The sequence below is a fragment of the Haplochromis burtoni genome, unplaced genomic scaffold, assembly GCF_018398535.1.
Source record: "Haplochromis burtoni strain Fernald_Lab_line unplaced genomic scaffold, NCSU_Asbu1 Contig_179, whole genome shotgun sequence".
NCBI lineage: Eukaryota > Metazoa > Chordata > Actinopteri > Cichliformes > Cichlidae > Haplochromis > Haplochromis burtoni.
In genome coordinates, this window is record NW_024582540.1 from 96,369 (window position 1) to 114,547 (window position 18,179).

The window sequence follows — 18,179 nt, forward strand, 5'->3', positions numbered from 1 at the left end:
AGATAGCATCGATAACATTCCACCTACCTGTAGCTGTTTCACCAGAGGACTCTTCTTTCTTTGGGGCTTGGTAGGTGTGTACAGTCCAATGCTAAACTGACCCACGTTTGCGTAAGGGTTGTCAATAACCCGACCTTTCCTTTTGATTCGCTCAGGTGGAGTAGCAGCAGAAGGACGTGGAATTTCTGTAGGTTCAACAGGTAAATGAGAAGAATCCTGCAGAATGATCATGGAGCGTGCTTTCTTCTGTCTCTCAATGTGTGTGGCCTGCCGCTGAGCGGCCTCGTAAGGCAGGTCCAAGGAGGACGGCTTGAAACTCGAACGTCCTGCAGGCTCATGGCCCTGACTCTGTGTTCTCGATGGAGGTGGAGGGGGGCAGAAAGCTGGGGGAGGACCAGTGTCTAGATAGTAAGGAGGAGGAGGAGGTGCCGTTTGTGGAGGGGGAGGGATAGGGTGGGGTTGTGAGTGGTCTCGGAGGCTGTCTGTCATAGAGGAACTGCGGGGAAATCGGTGCTCGCCTACAAGAGCAGACAGCCGATCCTCCTCAGTGGCACCTGATGATGGTAAAGAGAGCAAAGAGCACAGATCATCTGGTGATAAACAAGCTCTTGAAAAAGTGCCAAGCTGGTCCACATAAAAAAATGTACTGCATCCATCTGTAAATTTGTTTACTTACATAGATAATATGTATCAGGTGTCAAAAAACACGATTATTAAAGTAGTTTAATAAAACATACAGTTCTATTTTTGACTCACGTAGGAATCAGTTAAAGATTCATTTAATGAGTATACTTACAAAAAGCATAATGTTTAATAATACAGTTGCGTATTAATAATAGATATGTTAAGCTACTTTGAAACAAGCTCTGTGCTACTTGAACAACTGCTTTCTAAATCTGTTCCAGTATCCAGTATTCATATTTACAAATTTTCAACATTCAATGCCAAGTAATCATATATCCCACACTGTCAACTGACAACATTTGTTAAATCAGTCAAGTTTTGACATGGCACATTACGACTTAACAACGAGCTTCAGTCTCAGTATTGCCTAGTCGTTCTCCTGAAACAAATTATGAAAACACAATGAAGCTTCCTCAAATTCTAGTCTCTACTTTAGGTACAATTACACTATCATTCACCTTATTTGAATATGTACAGGATGGGTGATTGCTTTACCAAAAGATTTGGTCCTGGACATGCCCTTTGGTAGTTGTATGTGACCTCTCTCAATCCCTGGATGGAGACCTCCATGTAGAGTCATCCCTTGTCTCTCAAACAGTGACTGCATGAAAAAAACAACAAGAAAAGTATCTTAAAATCTTGAAAGCACACCATGACTCCTATAGGTTAATTCAAAGAATATGCATAAATGTGCGCAGCAGTGCATGTCGTGTTGGCCAGGTATTTTTGTATGTGCGCTGAGTTTGTATGTATGCCAGCAGAGCAGCATATGCTGTCTGCCAATGTGCTGTGTGTAGGTGCACTCACACTGATCTCTGCTGGGGTTATTCTCCTGCTGGTGGGCCGTTGTTTGACAGTGGCTGCTCTGTAATCTGCCTCAGAGGGCTGAGAACGCAACATAGACTCCTGTGATGCCAACATCTCATCTAGTCTTTCTGTTAAGAAGAAAATTGGCCAGAACTAAATACTGAGACATAAAAACGCTGTGGCATCTATTCCAAATGTTGATATCGCCATAAAGAATACAAAGGCACCTCTAAGATGTAGCTATATGTGTGGGGTCATGCTCTGTGGTACTGTACAAAATCACTACCCTGTCTCAATAAAATACTGGAAAAAGAAAAAAAAGAACGAAAGAAAGAAGCGATAAGTGACAGAAAAGTGTAGACTGTCCACATGGCTCATGTGTTCTTCTGCTCTGCTCATCTGCTCTAATAAGCGGTTCTTAAATTGACACATCATTGATAAATCATCTTTGTGACGTCCAAAGAGGTGTCAATTTCTTGTCTCAGACTCACCTCCTCTTCTCCTCCGAGCAGAAGCTTGGTGGGAAAAAGATAGCGTCAGCAGAGGAGGGAAAATGACAAGAACAAGCCAACAGAAGTGACTATTCTAAAAGTTAGGAGACACACCAAGTTTTAATGACAAAGCCAAAGCAGAAATATGACAGAAAAGGAGGGAAAAAAAAGAGTGTCGAGTCTGCATACCACTTATTTGGCACTCACCTAGTTCCTCCAGCTCAGCGGTCATGGACTTAGAGCGCAGTGTCAGGGTGGTGCTGGGAGCTCTCTTGGGTGGTGGCGGCGCTGTGGAGAAAAGGCATGGAGTTGAGGATGAACTTGAGGGGGATGAAAATCCTTTGGCTTTGCGGCTCAGTGCCCTCCTGGCATCCCCGAGACGGCCAGCCCATCCTGTCCTCACTGATTTGATTTGGTCAAATTCGGTTGAACTGGATGCTTCACACTTAGTCAGGACCTTATTCACGCTACGGTTGGAGCCCAGCTTCTTCATATTTTGCTATCTGTTTGTCAGATGACTTATAAATGTATCAGTCTGTCTTCAAGACTTTTAGTTTTTTAGTCTCTGTGCTGCAAGAATTCCTCTCTGTTGAGGAGCCCATTGGGTGGAAATGTACAGGTCAGTCCTCCCAGTAAACAAAGAACAATAGAGTTTGTCCGCCACAATAGGCAGAAAAAGTAAGAAATGTGTGGAAAGGAGAGGGAGAAAGTCGTCCATCTTACTTTTAATATGCTGCCTGCCTAGAATTTAGCAGATGTGTATCAGACAGAGGCACACATTAATGAACCAGCTTATACAAACATGCATATCCTCCCCCAGAGAAAATTCCTTGAGGGTGCACATAATGACATGTGGGCTGACAGATGAAGAGATGATAGTGAATTCAACAGCTAAGGAAAACGATGCACCGCAGACTTTATATCCCACAGCTTGTGGGAGCCTCCCAATCCTACTATACACACAGGGCAACCGTCCCAGTCAAAGCAGTAAATCATATCTACCAAATCTTAGCTTCAAAAACAAACTATAGAGTTATGGGACTAAAAATAGGTTAGACTAAGCACTGAAATGAACGTAATGTAAAAAACAACGCAGCAACTGATTTTAAAATCATGTTAAACCTGCAGTAACAACACCAATGCCATGCAGTCTGACAGTGAAACCACATATAGCTGCATTCTCTACATGCTATAACCAAGTTTCCCAACAATACCACACGACAGAACTAGATGAGCTCACGCTATCTGAGATAGACCAGCCAACACTCCACTCAATGCACCACTGTAGCGCGATAGATCTCCAAATCCCACAGTTGCCTCAATGCCTTACTAGAGCATAACTATCATCGCTGCCGCCAGCAGCCGCAGATCTAGTGTACATACGCCATCCTGGGTACTGTCCTTATCAAACATCTTCATTTCCTCACAAGCCTGCACATTCTGGTACAGGAGCAGGGAGCAGAGGAGATGGAGGAGGAAGGCAAAAGAGAGAGGAACAGAGACAGACTCAGAGGGAGAGAGAGTTGCTTTTGCTGTAATGTAATGCTTAATTCAAACATGCAGTGTAGTCACCATGGCAACGGTGGCAGTAGTGAGGCCACGCATGGTGCAGAGAATGTGTGTTCGCTCGCGGGTCCGTGTGTGTCTGCATGTTTCTGTGCGTTTGTGTAAAGGTGCAGCACACCAAGTCCCACTGGAGGATATGAGCAGCAGGAGGGGGTGTTCAATATTGATTAGGGTGCAAAAAAAAGGCATTTAAGAGAAGTTTGAAAAAGGAATGAAGAATTTCATTCCAACCCATGAAACGCCAGATACACCCCATCTACTCTATAGCTGTTTGCACTGTCTGTCTCATCATTTCAATCTGTCTCCACATTTTTTCTTCAGTTGACAATAAAGGAATCTTACCAGTGATTATCTTTACTGTCTACTTTCTCTTTCACCTACTAAATATCTGGCCTTAGAAGCTTTGACATAAGCAGAGGTAAGAAAGCTTTAACGTTGGCTACAGTAAAGCAGCTTTGGAAAAATTGGTGTGCAACCCCTCTGCAACCCACATTAATCCCAAATCCTTGCAGTCATGCGGTCTCACTTAACAATTTCATTAATTAAATATTTATAAAATATTAACAAAGTGCCAAACGCATGATGGGGATGCCAAAAACAAAAACAACCCCAAAACAAAGCAAATAATAACAAGTTGCATTAAAAAAAAATTAACACCATCTTGGGAAAATCCTTTTCATTTGAGTCTAAGAGTAAAATTAAACGATCAATATTATATTTACATTTGTGCACCAGCAAATTAGCCTAGCTTAGCATAGTTAGTGCTATCAGCAAAAGCCCAAGTGTAGCCCAAGTATAAAACCTTTTCATACCTGTCTAACTTTCTTGTTCACTCAGCTCTTTTCACTCACCATGTGTTTATGCACCACTAATTTATTCAGACATTTAAAGCAGAATTAGTAATTATTCAACTCTGGCTCTCTCCTATAGTGTGTTTTTTATCCTCTCTCCCTCTGCTCTGTTCTCTTCCCCCTAAGCTTCCAACACAATCATCCTGGTTCTGCCTGAGTTTTCTTCTTGTTAAAAGGGAGTTTTTTCTTCCCACTGTTACCCAGTGCTTGTTCACAGCAGGTAGTCTAACTGTTGGGGTTTTCTCTCTAATACTGTTGTGTTTTTATCCTACAATACAAAGTGTTGTTTTGAATGGGCACTATATAAATAAAACTGAATTGAAATTGTAGGTGTAAATGGCACTTCCCCAGTATTTTCTTCAGAGTCAAAGAGGATGCTCACAAAACCTACAAAAAAAGAAAAACTGCTATTTTTACATGCATGGATTGTGTTTTTGTCATCGGCATGTTAAATAGTGAGATTTTAGAGGCAGACTTTATCTTTGTGTTGAATTGCGTGCAAAGACTGTAGCCTCTCATTAGAGACAAGAATAAGAGAGGTAGTGTCTTTTTTAATCAACTGACACCAGGAAGTACAAAAGATTTCCAAAACCTTCAACTTTTACTTTATTAAATTACGATTGGTGTAGTCAATTGGCAAAATGGCACCATGATGGGAAGTTGAAAGGTTAAAAAAAAAGCTAATAAGTGGCCTTTCTGGGGTCAAAACATGCTAATTTGACTTCTACATGAATGAATGATACTAAGAGACTGGGTTTATTTAAAAGCGACAAGCATGAGAAATGATATTAAGGCAAGAAAGACAGAAAGAGGAAGAAAGAGAGATTAAGAGACCATTAAGCCCTGAGTAGCAGAATTAAGTTGATACAGTACTGTCCTAGTGAAACTAGGTCAAACTCATTTATCACTGTCTGTATCTCAAAAATCACAAAGGACGTGCACACACCACTCTACCATGCATAAAAGCACACACACAGACGGACACGCTGCAGTGTACACAATTCTGAGGTCATTGTGCCAGGACTGTGTGGGAGCTGAGTAATCTGAGCTGTGGTTGACATGGAAACTACATGAATTTACAGCAGGGAAACGTGGTAGAAATTACCCAGACAATACACACGTATCTCCCTCTGTACACAAAAATCAACATATATGTCTCCATTACCTGATAAAATTAATTTACAAATAACAAACATCGCAACAGGAGCTTCACATACCACATAAAATATCTCGAAGGGCAATCTAATGTAATCAAGCCATGTAGAATATGTTGTAAATTTATGAATAAGCTTAAAAATCCGTCCATTGTTGCATTAATGGCCTAGATATATCTGAGCCAACGTGTGAATACATTTTGCATATTCAGTGTAGAAAGCTACAACTCCCCCACGCTCTCAACTCTTGATCCCAAAACAATAAGAGCAAAATTTTTTAGTTGTCCACTTTATTCTCCAACTGAAAGGAACAGATGAAAGCGTTTGTCCTTGATACATACCCAAGACTTAACAGAATTGTTTCAAGTGACCAAAACAGTTCCTGAGAATGCGTAAGGTCATGTTTTCTCACACATTCCAGCACAACTGATTAATTTACTAGTAATGTTTATAAAATGCCTACTACTGTGTTATGATTTTGCTGAGTACAAATAAGTATGTACCTTTCTTGCGAACAACTTCCTCAGTCTCTGGTTTGCGAGTGACTGAAACCACCTTCATCAGCAGTCTGTTGCCCCCTTGGCGGATCAAGGATACCACCTGCTTATGACCCACCTTCACAACATTCACCCCATTTACCTGAGAGAAAATTCACCCACAAAGACAGAACAGGAAGCAAGAAACATACAACTTAGTTCCTGTTTTATTTTAATTTTTTGCTTTTATGCTGATAAAAGCATAGTTAAAGCACTATATTCAGTTACAGAGGGAAATTTACACGATTAAACCACACATTTACTTTGCATTTTCATCTGGATCTATGGACATTTACACTTCTTTCAGGAGTGAAATGTATACAAATCAAGATGAATAATGAGGCAATTTTTATCACCTCAATGAGGAAGTCCCCTGTCCTTAGACCGGCCCTCCAGGCCACTCCTTCCACGTCAACAGACTCCAGATACTGAAGGGCAGGGAACGCCGGGGTGGGAGTGAACTCCTCAATGGGCGTCTCAGCTGGGAAGAAATAGTTTTTAAAAAGTTTTAAACCCACGTCGTCAAATAAAAAAATATTTATAGCTTCCTTTTGCTTCACTGGAAAGTTAGAACAGATCATGTATCACATGCTCCAAATGCTCCTTTATTTTCCTCTCAGGCAATAATCGCAACAATAATTAAAATTTCTCTTAACCAATTTATTTAATGAACACATTAGCACTGAGTTTAGTGCTGCTGCATCTAAACAGTATTACTGAAGCTTATAGTTCCATACAAACATAATTATTATTGCATGACTAAAAAGCAGACATGCAATACTTAAGAATATTTCGTAAAGTGAGCGGGCTTTCATGTACTCCATTTAATGTTGGAGTGAATCCAGCTAAATCACTGACACATGAGAGCTCTCAGAGGACCACTAAGTGAACTGCAGTGTGTGTGTTTAAGGGTAGTGAGGAGTAAAAGACCGACTGAAAGAGAGAGACGGGCGAGCCAAGACCCACGGTAGTGAGTGATGGAGCAGTAAAGCACACTAAGACTCCCGGCAAGGTGTCTGAAAGGGGTTACCATGGTAACCATGCCGAGCAGGGAGGGAGCTGGCACGTGCATGAGTAAAACGAATTTGCGGTGATGGAGATGAGTAGAGAGCCGATTTCGGTTAAAGTGCAGAAGGTATGATAATATTTTGAGAGGATAATGAACAGGAAGGATGTGAAGGAGGTGGAGGAGAGCGAAGAGGAACAAAAACAAGAAGAGACAAAGAGGAGAGAGGAGGAGAGAGAGAGTGTAGAGTCTTTCTCTACTAAAACTCAACGCCATGTGCAGGGAACAGATGGGACAGCTAGATGACAGCTCAGCCAAGGATGACACCACCAAAGGGGCCACATGCATTCGCACAAACACATACCCAGAAACCTGAGTGCAACTGAGTACACAAACTGAGTGTTGACCAAAGCTGGTTGTGTTGTTGACTCACACGGTAACAATACTGACTGAGCCGTAGTCAGTGACTCAGATCAACAAGCTACTTCTCAGACCAAAACACTCGCACACCTTGAAAACCTTGTGAATGGCACTGGCGTGTATCTGTATGTGCATCGCTCACCTTTGGCTCCCCGCAGGACAAAGCCAAACCCCTCATTTTCTTTCTTCTGTAAAACAGCATTCTTCTCCTCTATGATATAGTCACTGTGAAGAGAGGAGCAGGGGGATAGCAGGTATGAATCCAACATCCTCCTCACACGGACACAAAGAGAGAGGGGCGAGAGAAAGGGCAGGGGAGTAAAGCGGGTCGGTCGGTGGGAGTTGAGAAGAGGGAGGAGGTGGAGGTGGAGGGGGAGGCACGCACACACAAACACACACACACATACACGCACACAAAACCGCACGCGCACACACGTGTACATGTACTTCCTCTCTCAATCAAGTTAAAAGCCAAGCAAGACACCACAGCTCAGGTTTCCCAGGTGCCGCACTAGCATTTTAAGAAAGAAAGCAAGACACACACACACAAACACACTCACAAGTAGAAAGACAGAACATGAAAAAGTGCGCTAGAGAATGAGCAGGTGAGAGAAAGTCCTCATGATTGAAGTATCTATGGGATAAAACCTAAGAGTGAATCAATCTTCTAGCTGATCCTTCAGATGAGACTGCAGCTGTGGAGTGTGTTGAGGGACTTTGTGAAAGAAACTGACAGAGCTGGCTCAGATGTAATACTGTGGCTTGACTAATGACAGTGGAAACAGTAAGTGAGCAGTTCATAACTGTCTGATTTTTCTGAGAGTTCAGTGGTGAAAGCAGGTAGGCGGTGTTAAGCTGAGGTGCTCATGCATATGTTTTTAAAGCCTGTGAGCAGAAAGTGGAGTTAGTAAAGCAGCAAAGCAAATATCTGCAGTATGGATTGTTGTGTGAGGATTAAATCAAAATTTCTGATGCCCAAAGATGTGAAATGAAGAAAGGGAGTTAACTAAAAGATATTTTAATCATGCCTTATGATAAACGGTAACATAAAATTTTTAATAGAAAGGAAAATTGAAGAAAGGTGACCTGAATAATGCAATATTCCTTAACTCAAATCTAATAAATCTAATAAATGTTCCATTCTTTTAACAGCACAGACTGAGGGGGACTGCTCACACTTTACACCCTGAATGCCTTTACAAAATCTATTAGCTTTACAGAATTTTGAAAGTTTCAGCAGTATCATTCATCTTTCCTGACAGAAGATGCAGATCTAGAAAGGGCTGTGGTTCAGGTTGCAACTCAGTGGGTGGCTGCAGAGTCATTAGCTTAGTTACACTCCACTTTCTCAGACTTACCCAGAGCTCCTGCTGCTGGAGCCAGGAGAACCATAACAAACCTTTCTGCAGGAAGGAGGTCAAAGATTTGGTTTCATAAAGCGATATGAAACCACTTATGCACTAATTATTATGCACAGGAAAATGAGTTGGTTAAGCACCACTAAGATACTTTGCTTCAGTCCAAACCCTTTTATCTGGTATGCTTCCATCTCTGCTCTATGACACAAAATACTGCATTAATGCAATGTGCTCGCTGTCCTTGTTCAGAACATCTACCCACCTACATAACTCGATAAAGAAAAAATACTCACTTTTCACATATCAACGGTAAATGTTTCCTCAAAATAGACCTGTCCTTTGACATTTGCAATTCTAATATTCTGCAGACAATAGCTCGGATGAAGAAACTCAAGTATAACTCAAGTGTGTGTCCTTCGTGTGCAACTGGTACTTTACTGACTTCAAGGAACTTTAATTTGTACTTCAGAGCCTCTGAACAGAAACAGAACTATGTTTAGTTATAGTTAACACCCATTCTAAAACAAAAACGTATATGCAGACTATCACAGGTTCACAGCTTTAGTAATGGTAACTCAAAAAGTCTGTGGCTGTGGAAACAGAAGCAACACTTACTTTGACTAAAACCTAGATTGCAAGATGACATTTTATGAAAGGCAAAGGAAGCAGGTCGAAACAATGCTCGTGCAGACCAGCTCTGTGTCTCTAACCGATAAACTGTGGCATTAGAGTGAGAATTTGCATAACAACAAAATGCTCAGCTAGTACATCTAATTTGGAAGAGAGGGATCACTCACACTCTGTACATAATAAATGTCATCTCGAGATTTGGACAGGATAACAAAACTTAAAAAAGAATAAAAGATTAGATTATGAAGAAATTCAAGTGAATCAAAATTGATGAATGTGAAGACAGACATAAATGGAGAGTATGTGCAATGCATGCATAGTGAACACCCTTACATACAGACAGTATAAGAGCGTTATGTAATATCATGTGTGTGCATTTTAGAATCAGAACTGTGTGCACTAGCAGGATCACGCCTTTAGATGGCAGCACCTCTACAGCACAAATGAACTTCACTGACCCTGTTAAGACAAGGAAACCGTGTGTGATATGACCAGCAGTACAGTGCAATGAGCAGTACAATATACACTACTAGACAATGCTGTAGGATGCTAGCTCAGAGTTAGAGGTTGTACCTGTATGAGGTGAAGTTGTCGTAAGATCCCACAGTGTAGTGTCTGAACAGTCTCTTAGTGCGGTCCTCCCGTGTCTCTGTAAAATAGATTTAAAGGATTGGTTGAGTGATATACTTTTTGATGCTATAAAAACATATATTGGAGGTAACTGATCTACCTACAAGGTCATATAGACCATTAAACACTTACATCATCAAACTGCCTAAATTATTACTATGATTTAATAACAGATGTTCAAGTGAAGTGTGTTGTCTTAAAAGCCACATTGCCAGTGTATACAGATCTCCGTAAATAAGCTGAAATTAAAAATATCCCAATAATGCTTTACTTGAATATGTTTTAGGAAGTACACAGTTGATTTTTTTAAATCAGATTTAGTCCAGCTAATGACTTTATACAAATCCACAAGATTCCAAAAATGTCAAGGCTGTGTCTGCCCCAGTTCTTAGCATGTTAGTATAAAAATGTCAGTAATAATCTAATTCGGTGAGCACAGAGAGGAATTAAGCTACCACAGAGAAGCAATTATCATTAACATGCTTCATTTATCATAGAGTATAATTGTTCTATGGTAATGTTTTGCTTTTGAAACAGTGAAGTAATTGCCTAATTCTGCCCTCAAAGTGTTTCTTTTAAAGGCAAATGTGTTTGATTAGACGCTCATTGAATACTGTGTGTGTATGCACCGTGTGCATGTGGTTTCTGTCACTATATGTGATGTTATCCTATAGGAGTGCTGATGCCCTTTTTCTATCCCAATAATACACAGCACAATACATCTCCACTAAACAGCCGATCGGCTGACTAAACACTGCACGGCACACACAAGCTCTTAATTGGACGAGGCTGTGAAAGCAAGAGCCGCCGTGGTGTTGATGTGAGACACACAGCATGTTCCTATGACTTTGCTTGGCAAACTTGGTCGCATGCTTGCCTCCTGTCGCTTTACTTTCCAATACAGGCAAACGAGAGAAGATGTTTAAGATAAGCTGTATATGTGAAAAGGAAAAAGAAGACTCGCAAAGAACGAAAATGGAAAGAGGTCAAAGTGAGTGAGCAGTCTTGAACTGGCTGGCATCTCCAGATCCACTTTATCCTGTCAATCTGATTCACTGTGTGAGTGACCGACTGTCAGCTGAGAACAACTTGAAGCTTTGAGAAGTGCATCCACTGACACTCGGTGACACGGCAAAAGGGCAAAAAATGAAAAGGGATTTAGCAGCAGTTAACTTTAACCTCTTAGCCACTGTTTTTATTTTCATTATATTCATTTTTCATATCTGCGTTTTCACAATTATCTTGTTTGCCTGAACATGCCTGTTTTTCATAATCAAGCTGTGCTCTATGAATCTGAATCACTCTGAATCTTGCAGATTTGTTTCAGCATGATTCCAACTGCGAGGCTTTCTTCATCCTTTGTATGTTAGAATGAGTGTTAATCTGAATGTCTTTTTCAGCTCAGGTGAGAAATTTAATTAAATAAATTCTCTGAATTCTCTGACACCAAATAAAAAGCCCAGTCAACTTAAAATGTATAGAGTTCAAAATATCCAACTAAAATACAATTACTGTACAGTGTACATCTATCAATTAAAGTAAAGGGAAAAGAAGGGTGAGTTGGTATTTTCTTTAGGTTAGAAGGTTACTCTACATCCGGTCTGGGGAGGAAAGACATGGCATTTTGTTAGCACAGCCTGTCAAAGGTAAGTCGTAATGAAAAAAGAGGTGATATTTGGGGAGAAAGTCATAGATGAGTCAGGACTTGTCTTCTCCCACACCTTCAGAGGCTTTCTTTTAGGGCTAGACTCAGCTTTCATGCACACATACACGTACCAGTTGAATATGAATAAGAGTTATGGCTAATGACAGACTTTCATGTATCTTAGGTTCTGTATTTAAATATTAAGTGACCACATGATTTGCCTACACACTTATTCACAAGGGCTCAACACAGCAGGTAGCACTGCATGTTTGACTGGGTAGATTTTTGTGCCAGATGCCCTTCCTGAGACAAATTCCTTAGGAGTTGCGCACACACACATTATTTGTGTGTGTGTGTGTGTGTGTGTGTGTGTGTGTGTGTGTGTGTGTGTGTGTGTGTGTGTGTGTGTATAAAAAGTAGGTTGCACTTTGGCCAGATTAGGAAACATGTCCATGGTCATGGCAAAACATTACGGCTGTCATGAATAAAAAGAGGACCAAGAATGGACCCTTATTGAACACCCACAATAATGACAACATGACCGTAACACAATGATCGACATCAATACAAGCTATGTCTACAGAAAACACAGCATAATATTAATGACTATCAAGGGCTTCAATAATGACGTAATTGAAATCCTGATTGCTCAACGTGTAACAATATTAGACACTACATTTTTGTAATGGTAAACCTTTTTAGACTTGCAGATTTAATGAATTTTATCTGATGCGTAAGCCAGCAGGGAAGTGATTAACTTGCAATGGATCGAAAATGTAAATTATTTTCATCCAGTGGTCATCGATGTCGTACGCAAAAGCTGTTCCTGCTGGGCACTTGTTTGTTTAGTAATGGTTTAGCTAAGAAGACTGCATTTGTTTGTTTGAATAGTGCTTGAAAGCAACAGATGCAGCATTTGTATTTCTGTTTCTACTAGAGTGTGCGCATCTAAGTTTGTGTGTGTATGTGTGTTTGTGTACCATGTGTACCATGTGATACGGTCCAGAAGTGTGAAATGCAACTTATTCATCACAACTGTCATGTACAGCCCAGGAGCATCTAAAGACAGGGCCCTCATAGCAGAGATAACCTCCAATAGACTTCCATCTATCACAGACTCATACACACAAAAGCAGAAAACAAAAGATGAGACACAGGGCTCCACTGTAAACAAAAAGCTATTATCATTTTTATTATGTATTGAATCTACACATATAGATTCATTTTAATATTAAATCTATATGTAGAGACTCAATTGCTCGGTAAGGCAAATATCTTATAAGCCAATCCAACAGCCGCACCTCAGTGCGTTTAGGGATGCTGACATGGTCAAGACAACCTGCTCTAACCAATTCTAACCTGCTTTAGTTGTAACAAAACATCATAGAAAGCAAATGTGATTTCAGTTCATTTTAAATGTGGATTGGTTATTGGTGCCAGATGGGCTACTGGGATTTTTCCCACGCAACTATCTCTAGGGTTTACAAAGACTGGTCTGAAAATGAGAAAATACCCGGTGAGCGACAGTTCTCTGGGCGAAAATGGCCAGACTGCTTTGAGCTAATAGGAAGGCAACAGTGACTCAAATAACCACTTGTTACAACCAGTGTTTGCAGAAGAACAGCTCTAAATGCACAAAATATTAAATCTTGAAGCAGATGGGCTGCAGCAACAGGAGACCACACCAGGTGCCACTCCTGTCAGCTGAGAAAAGGAAACCAAGGCTACAATTCACACTGTCTCGTTAAAATGGGAAAATGGACGATTAGAAAAATGTCGCCTGGTCTAATGAGTCTCGATTAGATGGGCAACATTAAGATGTTGGGGTCAGAATTTGGGTTAAACAACATGAAAACGTGGATACATCCTGCCTTATATCATCAGTTCAGGTTGGTGGTAATGGTGGTATAATGGTGTCGGGGTGTTTTCTTTGAGCCCCTTAGTACCGATTGAGAATAATTACACTCCACAGCCTACCTGAGTATTGTTGCTGACCATATCCATCCCTTTATGGTTACAGTATACCCATCTTTTGATGGCTGTGTCACAAAGCTCAAATAATCTCCATCTGGTTTTGTTAATTTAAAATTGAATGCACTACTTTCTCTCTCTGAAGACAAATGTGGTCTAAAACAGAGAGACCTCTGAATGCTTTTTTAATAACAGAGATATAGAAAGACAAGGACATTTTCAGTAGAACAATGTTGGTTTCAAACCAAATTCTACTTTTTGGAGATATCATTGAAATTCAAGTGAAACATCCAGTTCCAAAATTAAACTGTAACGTCATAGTATTAAAAAAAACAAAGAAAAAGAAATAGAGGAAGGTCATTTCCCTTTGAGAACATAAAAAAACTTGACCTCTGAATGCTTTTTAATAAAACAGATATCAAAAGCGAGGGACATTTTCATTTGAACAATGTTCGACATCTGGTAGCAGAAACACATTTTGCCTTAATTGCCTCTTGAATAAAACAATGTGGGCAAAATTTAAATGGTAAAATTTGGTTGAAGTCAAAGTTCCTTTTGATTTGCCCAGTGGATAGAGATTCATCTGATCTCTGTCACAAACTGAAATGACAAAAACAGAAAGTTTGAGAAGTACTGTAGTACTAGTACTGTTTAGCTTTCAAGCTTTTCACCTTAATAATAATAATAAAAATGATAATGGTAATAATAATAATAATGACAACGATAATAACAATAATAACCACACTGAATGAAATCAAATGTTGTCTCAATGCGTACCTTGGAACCAACGTAAAGTTGAACCATCAACTCTAACAGGACTAATATAGTCTAACGTTCTAGGACAGTAAAATCCAAAGTGCCTACAGCCTGCACTGTTTGATGAAGTCTTCTTCTGACATATGCTCTGTTAAAATATCCTGTTAGTGAAGTCATCTTGGTACAGTAATGCAATAAAGTAAGATTTATTAAACCACTTTCAAAAAAACGTAACTAATCAGGGTAAAAGTTGATAATAGCACTTCTACCCTATAATTTGAGCAGAAATATAGATGTTTTTACTATCAAAAATATATGAAGGGTGGTATTGACTGAAAGTTTTTTTTGTGTGTTATGAGTGATCATCTGTTGAGATGAAAGCATATTTTACACATCAAGCGATAAGTCACGCTTTCTGTAACACTGTTAACATGCTGCATCTTTCCCACTTCTCTATTCTGGACAGACTGCAACACCTTTGCTGTCCTTGTCTGAAGGACGCCAGAGTCCCATCACACATACACGTGGACTCACACACACACACGCGCACAAACACAGTGTCCACGCTGAATGGGAATTAACCTATGCTGTTTTAATACTGATAAGAGCTGCACACAAACATTCAAACACATCCACACAAACACACACACTTATCAACTAAGCCCCATTGACTTTTTAATTCTTCCCTGCCACTCTCCCACTCATGTCTACTCTCCTCTTTCTGTCTCCTCATAATTTTGTTTCTTAACCTCTTAAACCTGGTGTATAGGAGAAGAAAAACAGTGTTTAAAATAAAAATAAAAAAATGTTTAAAAAAAGAGTTGCGAGGAGAAGCTTGTGGAAATCTCATTCTCTTTTGTGCTGTCACACAATGTGTCTGTCACTGCACAGATCCAACAGGGAGTTGCTGGAGCATGCAGGTGGATACAAGGCTAACTGTCCTCAGTATAGTGGACAGGCCAATGTCTTCATTTTCTTTTTCGCTCTTCTTCCTTAGTGCTATTCCATCTTCAGTAAGAGTTTTGAAAGAAAGGCGAACGCTTTTATTCTTCATGGAGTGAAATTAGTCACAGTTAATATATAGAAGTGTGAAAAAGAGGAAGGAAAAGAAAACAGCATAAAAGAGAGGCTGGAAGTGGACGCTGTGCCAGTTTAATATTTATCTGCTATGTACATATAAGGGATACACATAAACACTGCTCAAGGTTAGAACTCCAGGGTAGTATTCAAAATGAGAAGTGACACAACTCTCACTGTTTAATGTTGTTTACTGTTGACTTGACCCTGCGAGAGCGACAAATTACAGCTAATAGCTTCATTATTTTATAGTCCATCAGAAGCGCTACGAACAAAAATCAGCTCTCTTTGAGTTTAATTCAAACTGAACATTACATTTCTGTTTCTTCATGTGAAGCATTCAAGTGGTGAAACAGATGGTGGCTTTTATTTCTAAGATACCAAAGCAAAGAGTGTGTTTTGGCACGAAAACCCAGTTTGTGCCACTGACAGCCAGTCATCAACCAAAGAAAAGAAAAGAGAAATCCAACAAACGAAACAAACAACAAAACTTTCATCAGGACAGGAATGATCCTCAAGCATCATTTTAATCCATCACGAATTTAATATAGCTGTTTTGTTTGAGTGCAGCATAAACAGACAGGCAAGTCGCTTTTTATGAGATGTACAGTGTTAAACCAGCTGTGCTCTTATTAGTCATGTGAGTTGCAGGTGCCAAACACTCAAACACCAGGGTCCAGCATAATGTTATGATGCAAACAATTTTGCTCCCGAAGAACAATTTTTCATACTCGTAACAGGATACACAGAAGAAAAAGTTGTGTTTTGTTATAATTTTGTTACAGTGATGACATTTTCATGTTAGCTGACTAATATAAAGCCTGAGCCTTTCAGACAACAACAGTATTGCAGGATTCATTTCCTTAGATTTTTTCCCTGTAGTCTTCTGTTTCCTTTAAAAGCCAGTTAAAATCTTTTTAAAAGAATGCTATATAAATAAAGTTTTATTTACTTACTTTACTGTGGTCAAGTTTAACTTGTGCATGGAAAGGGAGTGAGGTGAAACATCAACACTTGATGATAACCTCAGACATTAGCTGCAGTTGACAGATTAGATATTTTTTTAATATTCAGCATCAGTTTGCTACAAATATTGTCATGGTCCTGGGCCATGTTGGCCCAGTATTCTTAGTTTTTGTGTGTTTTTGTATTTTGTTCCCTATTTATGCCTTGGTTCCTAGGTTATTTAGTTAAGATGTTCCTTATTTGGTTACCTCCTGTGTGCCCCTCTGTGTATTTATGAGCTCTCGTCTCTCCTTGTGTTTTATTCCATGTTTCCCCCAGCCTGTTATGTCTGTGTTCTCCCCGTGCTCTCTCTCCTCCTGTCTGAACCTCTGTGTACTTCCTGTTTTACTTTGACAGTCTCTCGTCAGTATGCGTCATGTTGTGTTCACGCCTGCCCGGTCTCGTTATGATTATCTGTGTCAGCTGTGTTCCCCGTGTGCTCCCACTTCCCTCGTTAACCCTCTGTGTATTTATGTGCATATCTCCATCAGGTCAGTGTCGCGTCGTCAATGTCTTCTCTCCGAACCTGTGTGTCTTTCTGTGTTCCCACGGTTTTCTGTTAGTATTCCCAGTTTAGTTCTGTTCCTTTGTGAAACCTGCAATAAAGCAGTGATTTTGAGTTCAGTTCCTGCCTCCGTGAGTTTTGCGTTTGGGTCCTGATCTGCCTCCACACAGCCGGTTCATGACAAATATGACCTTCACATAGGATTTCTGTCTTCGCCATGGTAGAGTATATGCTAGAACATGTAGATGTGGGCCTACGAAGCTCTGCATAGCACCTATGGTCAACTGAGGCATGCTAGATGGGTGTCTGAAATGGTGCAATAGTAAAAAAAAATGGAACTGGAGAGTGTGGCCAGAGGCTGTTTATGAACACCAGTTCAACAGTCTTTGTTTAGCATGGACAGTCACAGTCTAACAACGCGCTTTGATAAGAATTCGACAATGGCATTGAAATACCAATGATTATAGGGAGAAAGACAGATGAGATCAAATGATGGCAACAGTATAGGAAAAGAGTTCACCATCAAGTATCCAGTGAAACTTTTGACCATTTTGTTGAGTTCTTGCGAGTCAAAATGCCACATCTGCTGTCGCTTACTTTAATGAGAAGAGTGAGCTGTTTGAATATTTGATCATCATGACATAAATAATAAACAACAACAGAGTCTAAAAATAGAAATACAAAACAAATATCTGATAATAGAAAAAAGCTTTTCCACTTTTGGAAGAAAGTAGGTCTGCAATGAGGACAAGACTGACAGCAAGAACAAAGGAAAATTTGACAAAAAAATAACAATTCTTTAAGAATGACAGTGAGTGACAACTGGAAAACTTTTAATTAGTTATTTTTGGTAAATTTTTAAAATTGTTACCTAACAAATAGTTTGATAGCCTGATGATTGAACTTTTTTCCTGCTCTGTATTAAGCTTTAAGTCACATTTAAATGTGCAGCGTAGTGAGCATCCTCTTCTAAAAATGGAAGCAGTAGTACGCTAGCAGACACCATCCTTTTTTCTACTACATTACTCAGTATGCTGAGTCACATTGGAAGTTTCTCACATTTGCAAAAATGGGCTATTTCAGTCTT

The 18,179-nt window shown here is 39.9% G+C and overlaps 1 protein-coding gene across 13 annotated transcripts in view; it reads right to left on the reverse strand.

The window, feature by feature from the left end:
• The window catches only part of shank3a (SH3 and multiple ankyrin repeat domains 3a), a 158,928-nt gene that overhangs the window by 10,613 nt on the left and 130,136 nt on the right, over nt 1–18,179 (reverse strand). For 11 of the 13 annotated variants that reach the window (XR_001336747.2, XR_001336746.2, XM_014337401.2 and 8 more), the window contains 9 exons: nt 10,077–10,152; nt 7,658–7,740; nt 6,446–6,570; nt 6,057–6,192; nt 2,190–2,270; nt 1,983–2,006; nt 1,492–1,619; nt 1,180–1,285; nt 28–554 (listed from right to left, as the gene is read on the reverse strand). Coding sequence is in view for 11 of the 13 variants with exons in the window: in XM_014337401.2 (XP_014192887.2) it covers nt 28–554; nt 1,180–1,285; nt 1,492–1,619; nt 1,983–2,006; nt 2,190–2,270; nt 6,057–6,192; nt 6,446–6,570; nt 7,658–7,740; nt 10,077–10,152 (1,286 nt within the window). In the remaining 2 variants the exon portion in view is untranslated. The remainder of the gene's footprint in view (nt 1–27; nt 555–1,179; nt 1,286–1,491; nt 1,620–1,982; nt 2,007–2,189; nt 2,271–6,056; nt 6,193–6,445; nt 6,571–7,657; nt 7,741–10,076; nt 10,153–18,179) is intronic. The other 2 variants (XM_014337404.2, XM_014337403.2) reach the window with 1 other exon arrangement.